This window comes from Nymphalis io, chromosome 22 (assembly GCF_905147045.1).
Source record: "Nymphalis io chromosome 22, ilAglIoxx1.1, whole genome shotgun sequence".
NCBI classification, from domain to species: domain Eukaryota; kingdom Metazoa; phylum Arthropoda; class Insecta; order Lepidoptera; family Nymphalidae; genus Nymphalis; species Nymphalis io.
In genome coordinates this window covers 7,581,762-7,601,861 of record NC_065909.1, presented here as the reverse complement: position 1 = coordinate 7,601,861, position 20,100 = coordinate 7,581,762, and the positions used below count along the sequence as shown (strand labels likewise).

At 33.4% G+C, this 20,100-nt stretch overlaps 1 protein-coding gene across 3 annotated transcripts; it reads right to left on the bottom strand.

Annotated features, from left to right (window-relative positions):
* Nucleotides 1-1,671: 1,671 nt before the first annotated feature.
* LOC126777177 (putative uncharacterized protein DDB_G0271606) lies at nt 1,672-19,634 on the bottom strand. Of its 3 annotated transcripts, none has more exons than XM_050500131.1 (18): nt 19,376-19,634; nt 19,002-19,079; nt 16,907-17,007; nt 15,131-15,275; nt 14,347-14,441; nt 11,920-12,051; nt 11,289-11,492; nt 10,811-10,904; nt 10,601-10,664; nt 9,914-10,183; nt 9,287-9,363; nt 9,101-9,193; nt 8,689-8,773; nt 8,391-8,452; nt 7,842-7,928; nt 6,841-6,938; nt 6,234-6,322; nt 1,672-5,376 (listed from the first exon to the last, which is right to left on the bottom strand). In XM_050500131.1, the coding sequence occupies exons 1-18, from the start codon at nt 19,463-19,465 to the stop codon at nt 5,189-5,191; spliced, it is 2,052 nt and encodes a 683-aa protein (XP_050356088.1). In that variant the 5' UTR covers nt 19,466-19,634; the 3' UTR covers nt 1,672-5,188. The 3 variants fall into 3 exon arrangements, with proteins under 3 accessions (XP_050356088.1, XP_050356089.1, XP_050356090.1); XM_050500132.1 differs by having other exon boundaries at nt 9,101-9,190; XM_050500133.1 differs by lacking the exon at nt 9,101-9,193.
* Nucleotides 19,635-20,100: the final 466 nt, after the last annotated feature.

Below are 20,100 nucleotides of genomic sequence, written 5' to 3'. Positions count from 1 at the left end.
AGTGCATGGTGGATACCACGGACGCGCAGTGGCTGGGCGGGCGGAAACTGAGGAGAGGCGGGAGAATCTTGTTATTGAACTCGATAGGACATTAGAGCTCATCGCCAAATGGGGTTCTGATAATCTTGTTGAGTTTAATGCCAAGAAAACACAGGTGTGCGCTCTCACAGCGAAAAAGTCACCATTTTACCCTCATCCCTCCCTCTGTGGCACACCGCTGATGATACAAAGCAAAATCGCCATGCTGGGGATGGACGTTCGCTGCGACCTTAGTCCAAGGGATTACATCGAGGCTATTATAAAAACAGCTTCACGAAAACTCGGAGTTCCGAACAAGGTGCGGCGTTTTTTCACGCCACAACAACTGTGCCTGTTATACAAAACACAGGTACGGTCTTGCGTTGAATATTGCTCGCACCTTTGGGATGGCTCCGCTAAGTACCTAATGGAGGCCTTGGACCGGTTGCAGCGACGTGCAGTACGCATTATTGGCGACGTAAAGGTCACAAACACCCTTGAACCTTTACAATTGCGGCGCGAGATAGCAGCATTGAGCGCTTTCTATCGTCTGTATCACGGCGAGTGCTCTGAGGAATTATTCTCTCTAATTCCTGCTTCCCTCTTCCTTCTTAAGTCCACGCGAGCTGGTTCTCGATGTCACCGCCTAACTGTGACATCAATTCCATCGCGCACAAAGAAATTTGGCAACTCCTTTCTTTGTCGCACTACCAAAAAATGGAATTCCTTACCAGCTCACGTGTTCCCCTCCTCTTACAACCCGGGTTCCTTCAAACGAGGCGTGAAGAGGCATCTTGCGGGCCGGCAAGGCGGGGACGGCTAGTACAGAACATTCTTCCCGACTGTACTGGCCGTCGTCGCGTTTGGACTCTACTACCACTTACCATCAGGTGGAGTAGAGTCATTTGCCATCCCGGGGCATATAAAAAAAAAAAAAGATTGCGCCATAAAGCGCTCCATTTCAAAAAGAACTTATCCTAACAACATTTACAGATGAAAACGTAACTTAATATAATTGTGTATTAATTATGATAATAAGTGTAAATAGTTATAAGGCTGTTCAGATTATCTGAAATACTGATATTTTGTGATAATAAATTTTAATATAAAAATTATAAATTGTTTCATTTGTCATTTTTTATTTTATATAATAGGCGGACGGGCATATGGTCCACCTAATGGAAAGCGGTCATCACAACCAAAACATTGGCGCTGTAAGAAATATTTACCATTCCTTACATCGCCAATACGCTACCAACCTTGGGAACTAAGATGGTATGTCCCTTGTGTCTGTAGTTACACTGGCTCATTCACCCTTCAAACCGGAACACAATACCAAGTACTGCTGTTTTGCGGTAGAATATTGCACAAAGCCCTACCACCAGTAAAACAACGATAATAGTTTTAGTCATATATCTTCCATGTGCAGACAGCGATCAGTTACGGATTTATTATATGTATAAATGTTGTCTGTGACTTTACTACTTTATCTGACGCTGTCTGTACCTACGAAGGCGAACTTGCGCAAAGCCCTACCACCGAATTTATTATTATATTATTGTTCCAATAAAAAAAAATGTTAGGAATTTCATTGCAAAGATCATTTATTCTCAATTCTATTCTATTACGAAAAGGATATAAATAAAACAAACATCACTTTTAGAAGATTTACTTATTTTAATAAATAACCAGCTTAGTTTACAAAAGCATTTTTTTTTTAATTTTCACGTGAATTTTTTTGTAGAAAATATCTTTACATACTAAATCAGTGACAACTTTTATTGCCAGTTGTGAAAAACAGTGAATTACTATTTAATTAAAAATAAAACTGACGCGATTCTTAAATAAGAACTGTTAGGAATATGACAAATCTTTAAAAATAAGTAAATTGTCTATGATAATATCGGAATATCTTTCATCAATTAGTATTGACAATCCGCCACAAGGCTACGCGTGTGTAACGTCTGTCAGTTAACTCTGTGACAATCGATACGTATATATTGTATAGTTGAATAAACAAAATACTAAAGATAAGTAACAATAATACAAGGACTAGTCAAAAACAACATTAAAACATTATTTTCTATATAAATATAATCTGAAATTTCTTATGATCGATTTTTTTTTTTTTATTAACAGATAAGTAGAATTTGACATATTTTTGTATATAGTAACCCCATCCCATAGGGTATTTTCACTTTATTTTAATACACATTTCGCTGTAACCACAAAGTAAATAATGAAGCGATACATAATATATTTTCGATAAGGACAATATAAACGATTCTTTCAATAAATTGTGTACGTAGTTGTAGAGAAAAGATCATTAATTAAGAAAAAAAAATTGAAAATTCACACGGTAACTTTACTTCAAAATTTTAATACACATTTTATTGAACTTAAATATTTATAAAATATATTTTTCATTAATCGGATGATAGTTATCCACTGGGCTTAGCAATCGATACATTCGATGTTGTCAGCTAAGAAAAGATAATCAAACGCAAAGTCAATACCGAAGCCACATAAATAATAAAAATACGTTGCAGAAGTACCATTTAGTAATATCATCAATTCCCTTCGTTTAGCGTATTAATTAAAAATATTAATAATGTGTATCTCCGCAATACACTTGTCGCTTAGATTAAAAATCCGTAAATGTCAATGTGACAGTGACGTTTTAAAACGCTTCAACTTCTTTAAAGTCTGTTCTCAATTTTATACACCACAATAAATTTGGATGAGTACAAGCAAATTGATGAGTGAAATAATTAAACATATCAATACATAAATTATTCAATCGTTTGGAGCATTTGATTGCTATATATCGCGGTTGTCATCAAATTGCCGGATGGTTTTATTTAAAAAAAGGACAAGCGAAAGATGAATTTGGTAACGGGACTTCGCAATTTACAAATGCTTTATATTTCTATACCAGTAACAGAAACCGATATTACGTCATCATTCTAAGAAAATTTAAATTTAAAACGTACTAAACGGAATTTTAAGTAAAATAATTTAAGCCTTACATTTAAGGCAATAAGTATCCACATCACGTATTCACGTTAATTAATGAGACCTTAAAAATATCTTCGTGTTTTATTTATATGAAAGAAGCAAGAAAGAAAAATAACCTTCATAGTAAAGCCATATTTAAAACTATTGTATATCATACAATTGAAACATATTTATATAAACAATAACAAATATATTAATAAAACATCTTACGATCTTAGTTGCCTGAAATGCATAAAGCTAAATTAATTTGTTAAAAAAAGTAGATTATTTTTTAAAATATCGAACTTAAAACATTTAACCGATCATTGCAATAAAAAAATAAAACGCAATTTGAGCAACACAGGCCGTTTTCACTCTCATTATTATTCGAAAAAAAAAGGTAAGCTTATATTGGAAAAAAATATATAGTGACATATCATAATTTTAAAACAACGCCGATAGTTACAAAAATATATCGAATATTATTCTAATTATTACAATTTCAATCAAACCGAATACATTTATACAGTAAAACATTTTGGCCATTCGCAATTACACTATTAAAATAGGTCCTTAATTTAGGATATGAAGTCTAGACCTAGTTTTAAAGTGCTAAATGTTAAATTGATTAATTATCTTTACAACTCCGAACAGAGCTGACACAGCCGAATATTAATTAGAAAATTCTATTAAAAAACCACAGAACAGAAAATAATTTAGAAGTGGCATCGATTTATAATAAATATTTTTTAATAGAGCAAAAAATATTTAGTAACAAGATACTTTAGTGCTTAATAATGAATTAAATAATATAGTAAAATTAAATACTCGCTATCCTTTCTTATTTCCATACGTAAGAAAGATATAGCGATATTTCGAATAGACAATAGAGATAGAGACTCGTCACTCCTATAACTCGCCCCTGTTCTGCGGGTAAGCCAGTCACTCGAACCCGTAACTCGGTGACAAAGCTTAAAAATCGAGGCACTGAACCACATATTAGGGACCTTTACATTTTATGACATATTTCTTCTAATATCGACTTTTAATTTTAACATACCACACCAAGGTTTAATAGTAAAACTTGCTTAGTAGAAAAACGTCACGATACGATCTTTTGTCTTATTTATTGAGCTACAGACAATTCCGGTTATAGGCCCCTTAACGTTTATTTCAGAACATCTCACCATCCCTTATATAATTGATATAAACACTCTTTCCAAACTGGATTCTTAAAGTATTAACCATTTTATCTATAGTCCAGGTATACAAAATATCCTAGTAATCGATTTTTCAATAAGAAATGCTTAATGCGGAAATTCGATTCGTCTATACTCAGCTAAAGACTAAGGCATCGTTCAACACGTCGTCCGTATATTTTCATGCGTTCGTTTGAACACCTCGTTCCTCAAATTCGTTTTTATTTATTTGATTACCTAAAATTACTGGTTCGGATTCTATGGGGGATGAGATGAACAATTTCTTCCGAACCGAAAATTTATATAGGCCTCTAACATATTCCGGTTGACATATCGATTAATAGGATTTTTTGTTTAGTTACATCATTTTTAGTGCAACATTTCCTGGACTCAATACAATGAATCAATATAATATTTATGTAGGAGAAATTCAAACACACGGCTCATCTCTCTCACTCCTATACATTCCTTAAATATATATTTTAATTTTAAATATTAGTGAGAAAGAACACATTCTGTTTCTATACAATTTATTGAGAAACATATTTTTTCGTCTCTTTTACTCATTATTGAAATATACAAGACAGACACAAAGGCTGCGACAGACAACATTTTAAATAAAAATATATTTTACTAGTAACATAGGGTTTTATTTATATAAAGACGAATTATAACAATCAAAATACTTACGAACATTACCACAAATGAATTTCTTGGAAAGTAAATTTAAAGAGACTTATACTTTGATATAATACATACTTAATGAAATAATTTAAAAAAAATACAATATTCGAAAGAGTTCAAGCCACACATGTGACAAAAAAAGACACATAAAAAAAACCCAAACGTCACTAGTACTAGAAAAATTCATTTAAGAATATACTTTATACCATAAGGCTTTAAAGTTGCCAATCGCTTGCACGCGAAAATAATGATCTCCGACTAATATAGTTCAGATATTCATACATTACGCGTCAGGCATCCGCACTCGCCGCTTCCTCTGTCCTATCGTCACTTTCCTCGGGTTTGTCCGCCTTCTCGGTCCTCTCCGGCTTGGAGTCGGTAGATATCGAGCTGGACGTTAAGCTGTTCGGTTGGGAGGGCTCCTTACTTTGTGGCTCTTGAGAATTTCTCGTCTCCTGTGGTTTATCTTTCGACGCGTCTATTTGAAAAAAAAAAAATTTAAAAAAAACATAAAAAAGTCAGTGTTAATTTTTCTTTTTAATAACTAATAATAATTAAAAAGGTCTCCATTTAAGAACAATTATACAATCAAGAGCACCTTTAAAATGACTGGACATGATAACCGTAATTCTTTTGTTAATTTTAGACCGTGAGTGCTTTCGCACACTTGTGCGTGTGTGTTGTACGTGTATGTGCGCTTGGGCATGTGTGTGTGCGCGTGCGCTTGTGTGTGTGTGTGTGTATCGTATTTAGCATAATTTATTTACCTACTACTTCTAAATAATTGATAAATATAATTTTGTCAGTAAAATAAATTACTACTAAGATACTCGCGGTTTCTACTTTATATAAGTAATGCACATTAATACCGTAGCTTTACATTTATATTAACCTTGTAAAAATTTCAACAAGTTAAGAACCTACGTGAGTAAATGTATTTCAATTTTAATAATAATTTATTTATATTAAATAATCTAGATTCTATAATACTAAATACCAATAGTTTAAAAAATAATTTAAATTACGAATTAATACCAAAATGATACCAACATTAAAATAAAAATTAACTTAAAATTCGAATCTTCTTCTTCTATAAATAATTTGATATTTCTTCTTCTATCATTTCAATTTTCCTTTACAATTTACAGACGTGAATTGAGCCAAGCGAGCGACAGTTTAGCCCATAGCAAATCTTTATAGAAATAATTAGACAATCATTAAAACCTTAACACGAAAAAATATCTTATACTATACTACATTAAGTATAATTGAAACTGGATCGGTTAAAAATATATGTATATGTTAAATAAAGTAATTTATTTTTAAGCAACTCACCAGCGCCGTGAGTCGCTGGCCAAGGTTTCCTCACGAACATATTCTCAACAATTCTGTCGATATTATCCTTTTCAGACGAGTTCGCTGGCCTGAAAAATTTGTTTGAAGAAATTAGATACAAAACGTGGTTAACTGTGGTTTTAGACATATGCCTATCACGTCACAAACAAAAACAATGTCTGAATTTGGTATTTGCGGGTGGCGTGTGGTGTGTGGTTTGTGGTGTGTGGTGTGGTGGTGTGGTGGTGTGGTGGTGTGGTCGTGTGTGGTGTGTGGTGTGTGGTGTGTGGTGTGTGGTGTGTGGTGTGGTGGTGTGGTGGTGTGGTGGTGTGGTGGTGTGTGGTGTGTGGTGTGTGGTGTGTGGTGTGTGGTGTGTGGTGTGTGGTGTGTGGTGTGTGGTGTGTGGTGTGTGGTGTGTGGTGTGTGGTGTGTGGTGTGTGGTGTGTGGTGTGTGGTGTGTGGTGTGTGGTGTGTGGTGTGTGGTGTGTGGTGTGTGGTGTGTGGTGTGTGGTGTGTGGTGTGTGGTGTGTGGTGTGTGGTGTGTGGCGTGTGGTGTGCGGTGTAGTGGTGTAGTGGTGTGCGGTGTAGTGGTGGGTGGTGCGCGTACCTGTCGGGGCGCACGATGGGTATGGCGGCGGTGGGGCGGCGCGTGGCGCGCGGGGCGCTCTCCTGTTCGGCGCAGCTGTAGTACGTCACGCCGCCCGTCTGCCAAACGTTAACGACTACTTTGTAACTTCGGTGTCAAAAGAACATTTTTTTTTCCTTTTCTGGCGTTTATTTGCAAATAGCGCAAAATATTCTGCCAATGTCACGTATAAAAAAAAGAACATTACTTTGTGCTCTTTACTTTTGTCAATTTCACTCGATTGAAAAACATTGTAAATAATGTTGGCATTCTAAACAAAAAAAATACGGATCATAGAAATAGACGTTGACATTACACTTATTTTTTCCTTTTTCTGTCGTGTATCTACGCTAGTTAAGCGCAAAATATTTGACTTGACTTATCAATAGTTGGTTTCAAATTTCGAAGTGTTTAATGATGTCGAGTTGAACCTATGTAATACAAACGTATATATATATACATAACCGCAAATTACAATTGATTGTTATAGATAGCGCCACAGTCGAATCAAAACATGACGTCAAAATGAAGGGTTTTTAATATTATTTCTTTTAAATTAGTATATAAATCCTAAAGACATTCAAAAGCTTTGCAATGTAGATAAATAATTAAAAAATACACTGGTAATATCCTTTTCTTGTTTTTAAAAATAATATAGCAATGTCTTTTTTATAAGGAATTACAAATGTTTCTATTTACCCCTCCAATTAAGCATAAAAGTTGTATCAGGGGTGGGGACGACAATAGCACAAGGGGTCAGTGTCAAACCTGCGTCCTTTACTTGGCTAGATGGCTCGGAAACCATTGCACATTTAACGCTCCAATACTGAACGTACTCTAGTATAGCCCTTGTTATAACTTCAGAGGCAAAGTTAGATTATTTAACTATACATAGTAAGGCTGTGATTATATGTAGTGTATAAAAACTGTATTAAGATGCTAATATTAATTTCTGTGAATGTATTAAAAATAAATGAGCTTACATAATTATGATGTTGATACATCTGATGGTACGCTGCAGGGGGCTGGTACAGCGGAGCCGTTCCGAATACTCCTCCACTAGTATTTTGCTGTAATAAACAAACAAACAATTACCTTTTTAATTTTCAGTTACTTTTTATTAACAATCTTAAACACTCGTTGAATGTCGACAGGACGGCAATCCGACCGAGAGGTTACCGTCGTCAACCGTCTACTGTACATATTGGTGGTAGAACTTTGTGCAAGCTCGTCTAGTCACCCACGTCCACCCACTCTTCAGATATTCTACCGCAAAACAGCAATATTTGGAATTGTTGTTCTGGTTTGAAGGGTGAATGAATCAGTGTAAATACAGGCACAAGGGACATAACATCTTAGTTCCCAAGGTTGGTGGCGCATTGGTGATGTAAGCGATGGTTAACATTTCTTACAATGCCAATGTCTATGGGCGTTGGTGACCACTTATCATCAAGTGGCCCATATGCTCGTCCCGCCTTCCTATTCTATAAAAAAAAATATATTTATATATACATATATAAGAAATTATTTACCTGCATATACTGTGCTGGCATCATGGCCGGCGGTGCGTATCCTTGCGTCGGTTGTAATTGACCTGATATCAAACACAAGGTTAATATACATACAAAGCAATAAAGCTGTAACCTACTCGCTTATATACTCATTACTTATGCCGCGTTAACGCGAATCGATTTGAATCGATCAACTGATAAATCGAACGATATTTGAACCGACTGAAGAAACATTCAATCATTTAATTCAAGATTGCTCTTTTTATAATATGTAAAAGCGAATCGTATGAAAATTGCTATAAATAATATGTTTCGTTACCTATGGAGTGTGGTTGAGGTATGTTGTGCATGGAGTGGTGCGGATGCGACACCAACTGTTGGTCTAGGATGCCCAGTCTCACTTGCTGGAAAATATAAAAAATATTTTTATCACAAATAATGATGAACGAAACGACAAATGTATATAAGTCCAAATCGAAATCGTTAGAAAAAATTCTTTTGGACAATCAATCGATATTATTATAAACATTAAATTAGTGTTGCTGTTTAAAAAAAAAAAAATCTACTGAAAAAACTGTCTACGTCGACGTAAACTAAAAATTTATTATCTTAATACTACTACTGTCTCTTTTCCTCAAAATTTTTACTCGTAATACTCTTACTCTACTAAAATGTTTTCAAAAATGTGCAAGCATGTACCACATATCACAAAGTGTCAAGCACTCGCTCACCTGCTGCGCGTGCGGCGCGTGCGGCGCGTGCGGCAGCGCGGCGTGCGGGGGGGACGGGCCGTGCGCCGCGCCCGCCGCGCCGCGGTGCACCTGCTGGAGGGGGGGGGGGGTACTCATTACAGTCCTGATATACACAACACGCCAGTAGTACAATCTAGTGGTCAATTATAATGGTATATAACTTACAGGATGCATGATCTGTGTGGGATGTAGCTGAGGGCCCGGACTGCCCTGGTGCGGCGCCGGAGCTCCCCCCGGGAAATCTAAATAGATGACACACATTAGCATACTGTAGAAATAAATGGCTTATAACCAAAAAAATTATAAAAATCTTTTATTTACCGTAAATTTATACTAACAGGTCAAATCCTCGCATATAAAATTTTTTGATATGGAGTATTTTTTTTTGAATAGGCTTTTTTATCTAACTTTTTCTTTTTTATTTATTGTCATCGTCAGCAGCTACCACAGGGTACCACTGACAATGACAATGTTAGGTATCACATACCTAACATTGTGAATTGGCCTAGTGACATCCGGCTCGAAGGATCAATACTAAAAAGACCTTACTCTTTGCCTTCTACACAACATTTTCGGTATAATATAAAATGATATATAAGTGAAATTGTTTTTTTTTTTCCAAATGAGTATAACAATATTTACTTTATACACATGATTCGTCCAAAATGATTACTTAGATAGGATAGCAGATGGAAATTAAGAGCTGAAGATCGAGCTCAGTGGCGTGCCATTGGTGACCATGTCCTGCAGACGACAAAGTGTGATAGTGGTGATGATGATAAAAATATTTACCGCCATGGTATCTGGTATGGGGCTGTTGTGTCTGTTGAGATTGTTGTTGTGATGACTGTGTTTGCTGTTGTGACTGTTGTTGTTGCTGTGGTTGTTGTTGCTGTGTCTGTTGTTGCTGCTGCTGTTGCGGTTGCGTTTGTTGTGGCTGTGACGATTGCTGCTGCTGCTGTTGTTGTGCTTGTTGCTGTTGCTGCTGTGGCGAATAAGGTTCCGCAAGCGGACGTTGACGAAGGCTACTATAACGCTTACTACCACCACGCGGTTCTGCACCTGTTATAATAATTATTATTTATTTTCATATAAATGTTTAATCATTTCAAAATCGAATGAACGAAGACAGTAATGCTTGACATTGAAAACTTTCTACGTCTTGATAATTTTAAGAATATAATTGAATAGCTCATATTTAATGCGGAATGAATATGCACAGCTAATATTCAGGTAAATGTAAGTAACAATGTGAAGTTCAAAATAATATTTTAGGGCAGCTGCAATTATCAGACAAATCAACCCTATATCTTACAAACATTTTGGAACCCAAGCCCAATCCAATGTGACATCATACATGCAGTTTTAATATATTTTACATATACAATATTATTTATATTGTTTATTAATTAATTATTAATTTTGTGTATGTCTAAATAAAAGTTCTTTATTATTAAAATTAGCTTTAAGATAACTTACTAGAATTCGCTTGTGATTTTTGCTGAGACTGTTGTTTTTGTGCTGAGTTACTCTGTGGCTGGTTCTGTCGAACAAGAGAAAAACTTATACATAAATTTATGTAGTAAAAATATTACAATTTATTGGTTTGAACCCAAGACCTTGGGAATGTGACCTCATAAGCAATTAGAACAAAGCATTATAAAATAAGAAGTAGTTAAACAATAATACCTGCGCTGGTATAGGTTTCTTCTTGATCTGCTCAGTGGGCACTGGTCGCTGCTGGGCCACTGTCGTGTTCACTTTCCGTTGAGGTTGACCTTGGCTGAAAATATTACATTACTAATATCCCTTCGTCTTTAAATCATTTTGATATTTTAATAAAAAAATAATATCTTATTTTCATTTTATATATCAGTATAAACGCAATCATTCTTTTTTTAAATCGTGATCTATAGTTAGTAAATAATAAATAAACAATATCATGTAACGATGACGCCATAAGCGCTCGAGAACTGTCGACAAATTATTGACAGGACATCGTATAAGGCATTCCTTAGGCTGCCAATCATTGTATCTAATATCTCACTTGAGCCTTTAATGACACCGGCTCACTTACACTAAAAACCATAACCCAGTAATACCACGATTGATGGTAAAAATTCCAAATGGGCCATTATTAATGCGTTGTGCAGACAATATTACTTACTTATTATTTGGTCCAGCGGTAATAGTAAGATTCTCCATTTTATCCTTGATTGACTGTTTTGGACCTGTCTTAGGTACGTTTGGCTTCATCGGTTTCTGTTTAGGCGTTTTTATCGAAGCATTTCTTCTTAACTGCGAACCATTTTCGGACGATTCGTTTGACGCGGGTTGCGACTTGGAACGAGGTCTCGCGCGTGGTCTCCTACTAAAATAGCAACAGTATTGTTGTTAGTTTGAAAAATAAAAAAAAATAACACTAAATATTTTAAAAAATAAACACAATTTAAAAAACGAATTTTTACGTTATTAAACTATTCATGAACTTATGTTATATAATTATGCGTTCTATAAGAATGTATTCAATGTTTTCAACATCTACACTACTAAAGATGTATTTATATGAGTTTATATCCTACTAGGGTTTAATAAATAGAATTAAAGACTTCTAAGAAAAAAAAATTAACTTATACCCATTTATAAGACATAACTCCTTATGTCTTATAAATGAAATAAATCATTGTACAATTATACTCCTATAATTGTACAATGATTTATTTCTTATATAATCAAATTGATTTCAGTTCATTTTTATTTTAAAGCTTTTGTTTTGGAATTTAATCATAATAACATACCCAGGTTTGTTAACAGCGTTCAATTCGGGGAAGTCAGCAGGGCTCGGAGGTTTCCTCTGTGTCGCTTGAATGGTCTGACGTTTGTAGGCCTCCTCGTCTTCCCAAGTACGAGTGTACTTATTTGGACCACGACTGTTGAATTAATAATAATAATAATATATTAAATAATATATTTAATATACAACAAATATATTAAAAGACAAACATATATAATCTTTTAATAACATGCAATAATAATTATTAGAAACCTTACTATACGCTTTAAAGTTACGCAATGTATATTATCCATTTAATTTATTATCTATATTTATAAACGACCATAAAGGTATCATGCGATATAAGCCATTATATATCATATAAATATTAAAATAAAATAAATTAAAAGAACACTTAAAAGGTATTTGTATTATTTAATTGCATTAAACAACTATTAATATTTAAAATAAACTACCATATTGCAGTTTCATCTACCTAATATTTTATATAATAGATTTGTAGTAACTGAATCATGTTCGAAAACATTTAAATATATCATAATATGAATTTATAATTAAGAGAAAGTACTAATAGAAGATGAGTTTAAGAGAAATTTTATATTCAAGCATTTCCTACAATAACAATAGGTGTTAAAGAAATAGAAAGACATAATTACTTTTAAGAATTCTTAAATAAAACTAAAATTCAATGACTACAGGATAATAAAATATAATAACTCATTATGAAACTTTCAAAATATTGAATGTTTTTTGTTTTCTAGATTTTTGATTTCAAAATCAAACTCAAAAATCTTTATTCAATATAGAAGCGTTACATTTTCTTATTGATTGTCATACATCTACAAACCGGCTAGGAAATAAACAACTCCGCTCTGAGAAGAACCGGCGAAAGAAACAGCAAGATATTTTTTTTTTTTTGTACTAAGTAAAAGTGACAACAAATGTTAAGTAAACGCTTCACACGAGTTCGACTATGAAGTTTTTTCGTGTTGCAGTTTTCTTTTCAAAATATTCGTTTTAATCTGCGAGCATCAAAGAGGTTTTAGTTCAAAAATATTCCATTTCTAAACGAATAATATTATTATAAAACATTGTATTACTGGCATTATATGCATAGATAGAGGAGATACAGATAAAAGCAATATTATATGTAGATGCCAAAATCTAGTAGAATGTTTTGTTTTACATTACTATTCATATACACTCACTTTTAGAATTAAAGAGACATCAAAAGAGCCCATTGGATATCAGAGAAACCTCTTTAGAGGTCCCTGTCAATAAAAACTGGCTTTATTTAGATGATAGATATCACAATAATTGGTTCTATTACGAAAAAAAAAATCCTTTACATCTCTTAAATAATAAAAGGGAATACAGAAGAAAAATTGCAAACAATTACATGCACGAAGCCTTTTATACTAATTTTATCACCAACCGCCAATTTCGAAACCTCCATGTAGCGATAGAAGCAGAATTAACATTTAATTAGACAACATCCTCATTTTTTTTTAATTTAAAATCGGTAGGCAGACTCGCGAATGGGCCACTTGATGGTAAGTGGTCACCACCGCCCATTGACATTGGTACTGTAAGAAATTTAAAGACAACATTTCTTACATCGCCAATGCGCCACCGACCTAAGATGGAAACTAAGATGTTACATTCCTTATGACAATTAAACTGGCTTACCCGCCAAAGCTCTATAGCCAAATAATACTACTACTGACAGTGTTGTACTAAATCTCTAATCAAATCAGGACAACAGGATTATAAGACTTGCTCCTTATTTAGATTATAAGAAGAGATGGCAATACTTTTACTTCTGTCATCAAGACTGTTTAGTGTAATACCTCTGCCGTTTTCAAGAAATAAATAATTAAAAAAAAGTTTCCGAATTTAGCCGGCTATGTTTGACATTTTACGATCTGCCCGGCTCTTATCAGGCCTTTTTACCAACAAACAAATTGTAACATCATTGCATGCGCACTGTATGAGAGATCGAACATGTGTGTAACTTGAAAAAAATAACTCGTAGATAAAAATCGCGTTTGGACTCTACTACCACTTACCATCAGGTGGAGTAGAGTCATTTGCCATCACGGCGCATATAAAAAAAACAAAAAAAATGGACGGCCAAATTTAACGCCAAGACCAGTTGTTGTATTTTAGCCTGGCAACCCTATGAATGGATTTCTAGGAAACGAATTGAGTATAGAGATTGTTTACAACACAATTTCACGTTACTACAAAATAAACATTATGAAAAAATATTTATTAATTACAATAAGTATAGTTTAAACATTCTATGAAATTGTCAATAAACTACTGATATAAATTTTTAATTAAATAATTAAATGTAGAACTCATGAAAATTATTATATAATTTGTATTATTTATGATAATGATTATTATATAAATGTATTGGACATACCCATAGCGTCGATTTCGTCTCGCGTGTGGGGGCGCATCTTCGTTTCTTATATCGTATCCATATATTGAGACTAATTCGTCACGTGATTTCGGCATCTGTGACAAGAAAAATGCTATTGTTTTGACATGTATTTGTACAGGATGTGACAACACGATGAAGCATTCAAAAAACAACTAAAAATACTTTATAGATAAAGAGAGAGCGGTTAAGTTAAGCTGGCACGCTCGGCGCCATTTTGACCTTGTAGGGCAGCTCATCGTACCCCCCCCCCCCCTCCAGCCAGCGCTGGGTAAATGGTAGAATTAAACTAACAATTGATATTATTTTATTATCCTTAATTCGTGGCGCATTTACAGCAAATCGTTAGATAAGATTCCTATTATGTATATTAATATTATAAAGAAGTAAAGTCTGTGAGGTTGTAGGGGGTAATCTTTGGATAATATACTTATATTAATATACTTTTGGATATAGTAATCTTTCGTGGTAGTGGGATTTGCAAAGAAAGTCGTAGAAAAAATCGGTCGGCTACAAAAAAAGCCAGTGACAGCATATGTTTAACATTTTTCATTAATTAATTTTAGACAGTTTGTTTTTTGATATTTTAAATTATCTCTTAAATAGTCAAATACGCGAGATAATTTTATTAATGTTCGGCCAATCGATCACAATTGAAAATGTTTACCGCCCAACGAATTGGGCACGGGTCAGCTAGTAAATAATATAAAAAAATAAATAACCCAACATCCGATGTAATAGATATAAGAAAAAATGTACATGTAACCTGCTCGTTTTCGTTAAATTTATCGTGCGACCACTTATTGAGAGTCTCGGACTTGCGCGGCGGGCGGCGTCTCTCGGGGGGCGCCTCACTGCCCTCCTTCTTCTCGGAAGCCGTCTCTGTTGTAGTATTTGTCGTTTCTTCACCGCTGTAAGGCAATGTAATGTTTGTATTATATTTATGACAACATATTTATTTTTGTATTATCTATATCTATAAACGACCATAAAGGTATCATACGGTAAAAGCTATTAATATATCATATAAATATTAAGCTATTATATACCATATAAAAAGAAATTAAAAGAATACTTAAAAGTTATTAATATTATTTTATTACATTAAATGACTATTAATGGGCATTCAAAAAACAACTAAAAATTCTTAAATATAGACCGATAGAATAGAGAAATATCCTTCTTGATAACCGGTAAACAACTTCTTCAAATAAAGAAAAAAAAAATGCAATGTAAAATATTAATATGAATATTATCTTTATAAACAAAGTTAGTTTATTGTAATAATTTTGAATTTATAATAATTTATATTAATGTAATAAATAAAAGATTTAAAATATGTACATCATGAAATAACTCCTATCCTACCTTAAAACTACAAACATATTTTGTACATCCAGAGCATTCTTTTAAGGACCTCAAGTTATCGGCTATTACATCATAATATTAAGTATAGCAATCCAAGTACATAGAAATTTCATAATCAGTAAGCAACTAATCAAAAAATATAGGAATTAAGCCATATCACTTTGATGATTACAATACATGTGATGGCATTTAGTCAGTATTCGTCAAAATTATCTAAACATGCTACTGGAATATACTAATATATAATATAAAAGCTGGTCGTGCCCTGAGCTCTATCTGGTCATATCAGATTCACCGTCCCATCAGATTATGACGGTGAGAGAAAAGATTTATTTTTATTTATATAAGATATCACTACTATTTTTTTATTAATTAAAATTAATTTATTTATATTTTAAAATAAGCATTAACCTCTTCACTCAAAACTGCAGTTGGCAATAAAAACTTTAAACGGTAACTTTCTACATAATGGATTCACATTACGTTAATGCGGACTTAATACATGACTGAACAGCTTGGTCAATGTTTTTATAAATTTTTCTATTAAATAATTTAAAACGGACTTTATCCTTATATAAATAAAGTCGATTTTAGTTCCCTCTTTTAAATCAAAACGATAGTCGGAAGGATTTTTAAATTTAACTTTTCTAAATTGTTTATAATTACATGGCATGAAATATTTTTTTTAATTCCTTATACAGCAAGGTAATAACATAATAATGACCTAACTATAAAAACTTTTTTCGTATTAAAAATCTAGGGACTGTAATATTTACAACCTAATGGTAAGTGGTTGCCACCACCTACTGGAATTAGACTAGACCCGGGCACTGTAAGAAATATTAGCCATTCCTAACATCACTGTCAATACACCATGGCCTTATTCTTTGTTAAATCATTCAAAGTGCAATTTATTGGCATACTGAGACAAATAAATGTAGTCATGTAAGTTTTGTGGGTTTAATAAATATATGTCCCGCTCATAATATATTAATCTTTTATTTTCTGCAATTTATATGTTGTGTATATCATACAAAAATATATACAATGAAAATATCTCTAGTATTACAAGCTACAATTGACATAGTTAAGTTGTATAAAACACAATTCCAATTTTGTTTGCAGGACATTGGAATACCGATATATATTCTACAAATTAGTTTCTGTATGGTACCTTGCTGCAGTTCTGTCATCATGCTCATAGAAAGTTCCTCGCTTTGGAATATATTGTGGGTTACTCCGGTCTTCGTCATCGTCCACTCGTCGTTCAGTCTCCTGAAAGTCATTGTTATAATACATATTTCAACGATCTGTAAAAGACATCCTTATTAATTAAGTTCTAATATAAACAAAAAGTTTGTTGTAGTATAAAAATAAAGTTCTTTCCATATTATTTCCATAGGTTAAATTAAAACCTGGGTATTTTTTGGAACTGAAAATTTATAAATAAGATATGGTTTAAAAAAAAAACCACTGAGTTTATTTCACTGGTTCTTCTTAGGGCAAGGTATTTCTTTTCTGAACCGGTTGTAGTTCCTAATTTGACTATCAATGAGTAAGTGTAATGCTTTTTTGTCGAATAAAATATTTCAATTTTTTTTGTTTTATGGGAAAGTTTAGTAACTATCAATTATTAAATCGAATAGTAACTCTCATTGCAGTGAAAACAATTTCATCCTTCTCTTAATGTGGATTAGTATTTATAGTCTAAATTAGATCAAAACATTACATCAGTTTTCAATATTAACTTAATTTCATTAAAATGGCCTTCTAATCACTAAATGATTTGTATGTGTTGTATTATTATTACAAGTCGAATTTTATTAAATGATAGAAAGTGAATAGTTAATATTGTTCATAATAATATAAAGTTACATCGACTAAAATAAATCTTGACAATCCTATATAAACATCTACAGAAAGTACAGTAACAGCCTGTAAATATCCCACAGCTGGACTAAGGCCTCCTCTCCCTTTTTGAGGAGAAGGTTTGGAGCTTATCCCGCCACGCTGCTCCAATGCGGGTTGGTAGAACATAAGCATCTACTAAAATATAATAATGAATATTCTTAGTACATATGTAATTAGTACTCGGACAGATTCTATGCTCTAGTTTATTCATTCTATATAATTATGCTCTACTGTTCTTGAAAATATATACAAGTGGCTTTATGTACAGTCACAGGTTGGCAGGCACCCTTAGGTTGTTCCTCTCACGAGAGCCCTTTAATGGGTTCTCCTGTTATCAGTTGAACCTCAGTACTAGGCCCCCTTTTTTTACACTGTAAAAACGCATTACGCGTTTCCCCTACGCAACAGTGGGGGGTATGTGGGACTCGCCGGTGTCCTAGGCGCCGAGTGCACCCCGAACATCGGAATACCTACTAAAAAACCAGCGGTAGCCTTTCCGTCTTAACGAGGAGCGCCACGGGATCGCTTTCGCATGCTACTGTGGCGCTCTGACGGCCGGCCCGCCTATACGGGCCTCCATTCTCTAGGGAGGGTTCCCAGGGTACTGTGAACCCCCCTAGCAATACTTGGCCTCTAAGCGATAGAGCTATTAAGGCTAATAAGATTGATGGTAATACATAATACTGACAAAAATGCAGGCACAAAACTTGCAGTCAGTACTATTTCACAACAGTATTCAGCCGCTTGAAATGTTTTTTTACATTTTCTATATTTCTTCATATTATAACCTTGCCTCAATTTTTTTTCAAAGCTATTTTCGGCAATAAATTTAGTATTATAGTGTTTTTTTAATAATATTATCGAGTCAGATCTAAAGTAACTTATATGTATACATTAATTACAATATAATTTAACAGCTGTGTTTCAATGGAAGCTGTTAATTAGTTGTTATAAGCAGATAAGATCTATTCATTAATTAAATTATTGTGAAATTTAAATAGATAATTTTATAGACAATATCATCATCTCCTCCATAAACTTGCAAATTAGAAAAAAAATAATTGAGAAAATCAATGATGACAAGCGAAAAGTTCATAAAAATTAACAATCTGCTATTAAAGTATGTAATCTGTTAAAACAATTGTTTAAAATATTTAAAAATTCACAATTCTCTTCACAAGAATTATTATCAAAATTTTAGCAAAAAACATTAATGTATTATTAAGTTAAAATTTATTATAAAATTTGACAAAAAACAAATATAATTTATAATTTTGAATGTGAATCATCATCATACACTTTTTTCTAAGAAAATAAAGTACCTACCTCCTAATATATTAATAACAAAATTAATTTACCTGTTTGTCTGGATCCCCATCCGAGTGCTCAGAGTCACTTCCCTGAGAGTCATAATCAGACTCCTGCTGACCACCATCCTGCAATTGGACAGCAACTTTTAACAATTGCATTTCACTACACAAGTTTTACTAGGAAAACCAATATTGTTTTCCTTCAATAGCACGAACGAGTATTTAGTTTGACCGTTTCTAAATAAGGTCTAACATCACAAATTCTGCGGTGAATGGTGTCCAAATCGTGACCTCAATTTGGCGAAAAGAAATGGACATTCCGACACGCGATTGCGCGGGAGAAAGTGCGCGACCGCGATACTTTAAGCGCCAAAATGAAAGTTCAGTCCATTAATTGTAACTTCTACTATTGTCCAACTCACATTTCCAGAGTTATTCTGCTCAATATCTTGTGATGCGTCCGAGTATTCGCCCGAGTCGTCTTGTTCTCGCCTCCTAGCCACGGACGTCATCTCGGCGTCCCCACGGGTTACTTGTAGGACTTCCAGATTGATAGCGTTCGTTCACAATTGTATTAAAACCCTGTACACGCGATTAACACGATTGATTCCTGTAAATCCCCTCCTTGATCAACGGAAAATGAAGAACGTCAAATAAACAAGAAATCTACCAGCCATAAATTAATACATTCCTTTTTACGGATTTATACTTATACAGATAAAAAACACAATAATTGAAAGAAAAAATTATTATTAAAATTAAGCAATAAAATTTAAAGCAAGACAAAATTTATATTTATCATTGTTATAATGGTTTATTCCTTTTGAATAAAATTTGTTATTTTTTTTAATTTGTGTGATGTGGTCTATTCTTAAATAAGGATGATGTTTAATTCTTTTTCTATTTTCTCTAATTTTATTCAAATAAAATAATGTTAATTTGACAGCTTGACTTTATTCACTGTGTCACGAGGAAATCCCATAATAATAGTGAATAACATGTAACCAGACTCTTGAATTGAGTGTTTCAATTCTAAGTGACACATTCCTAGAAATGGTTAAACCAAAATTTTTTATTCTGTTTATTCTTAGAAATGTATCTTTCTTTCAATAAAGAGAATTATTGGCATGGCTCAGTGTATCTGAGT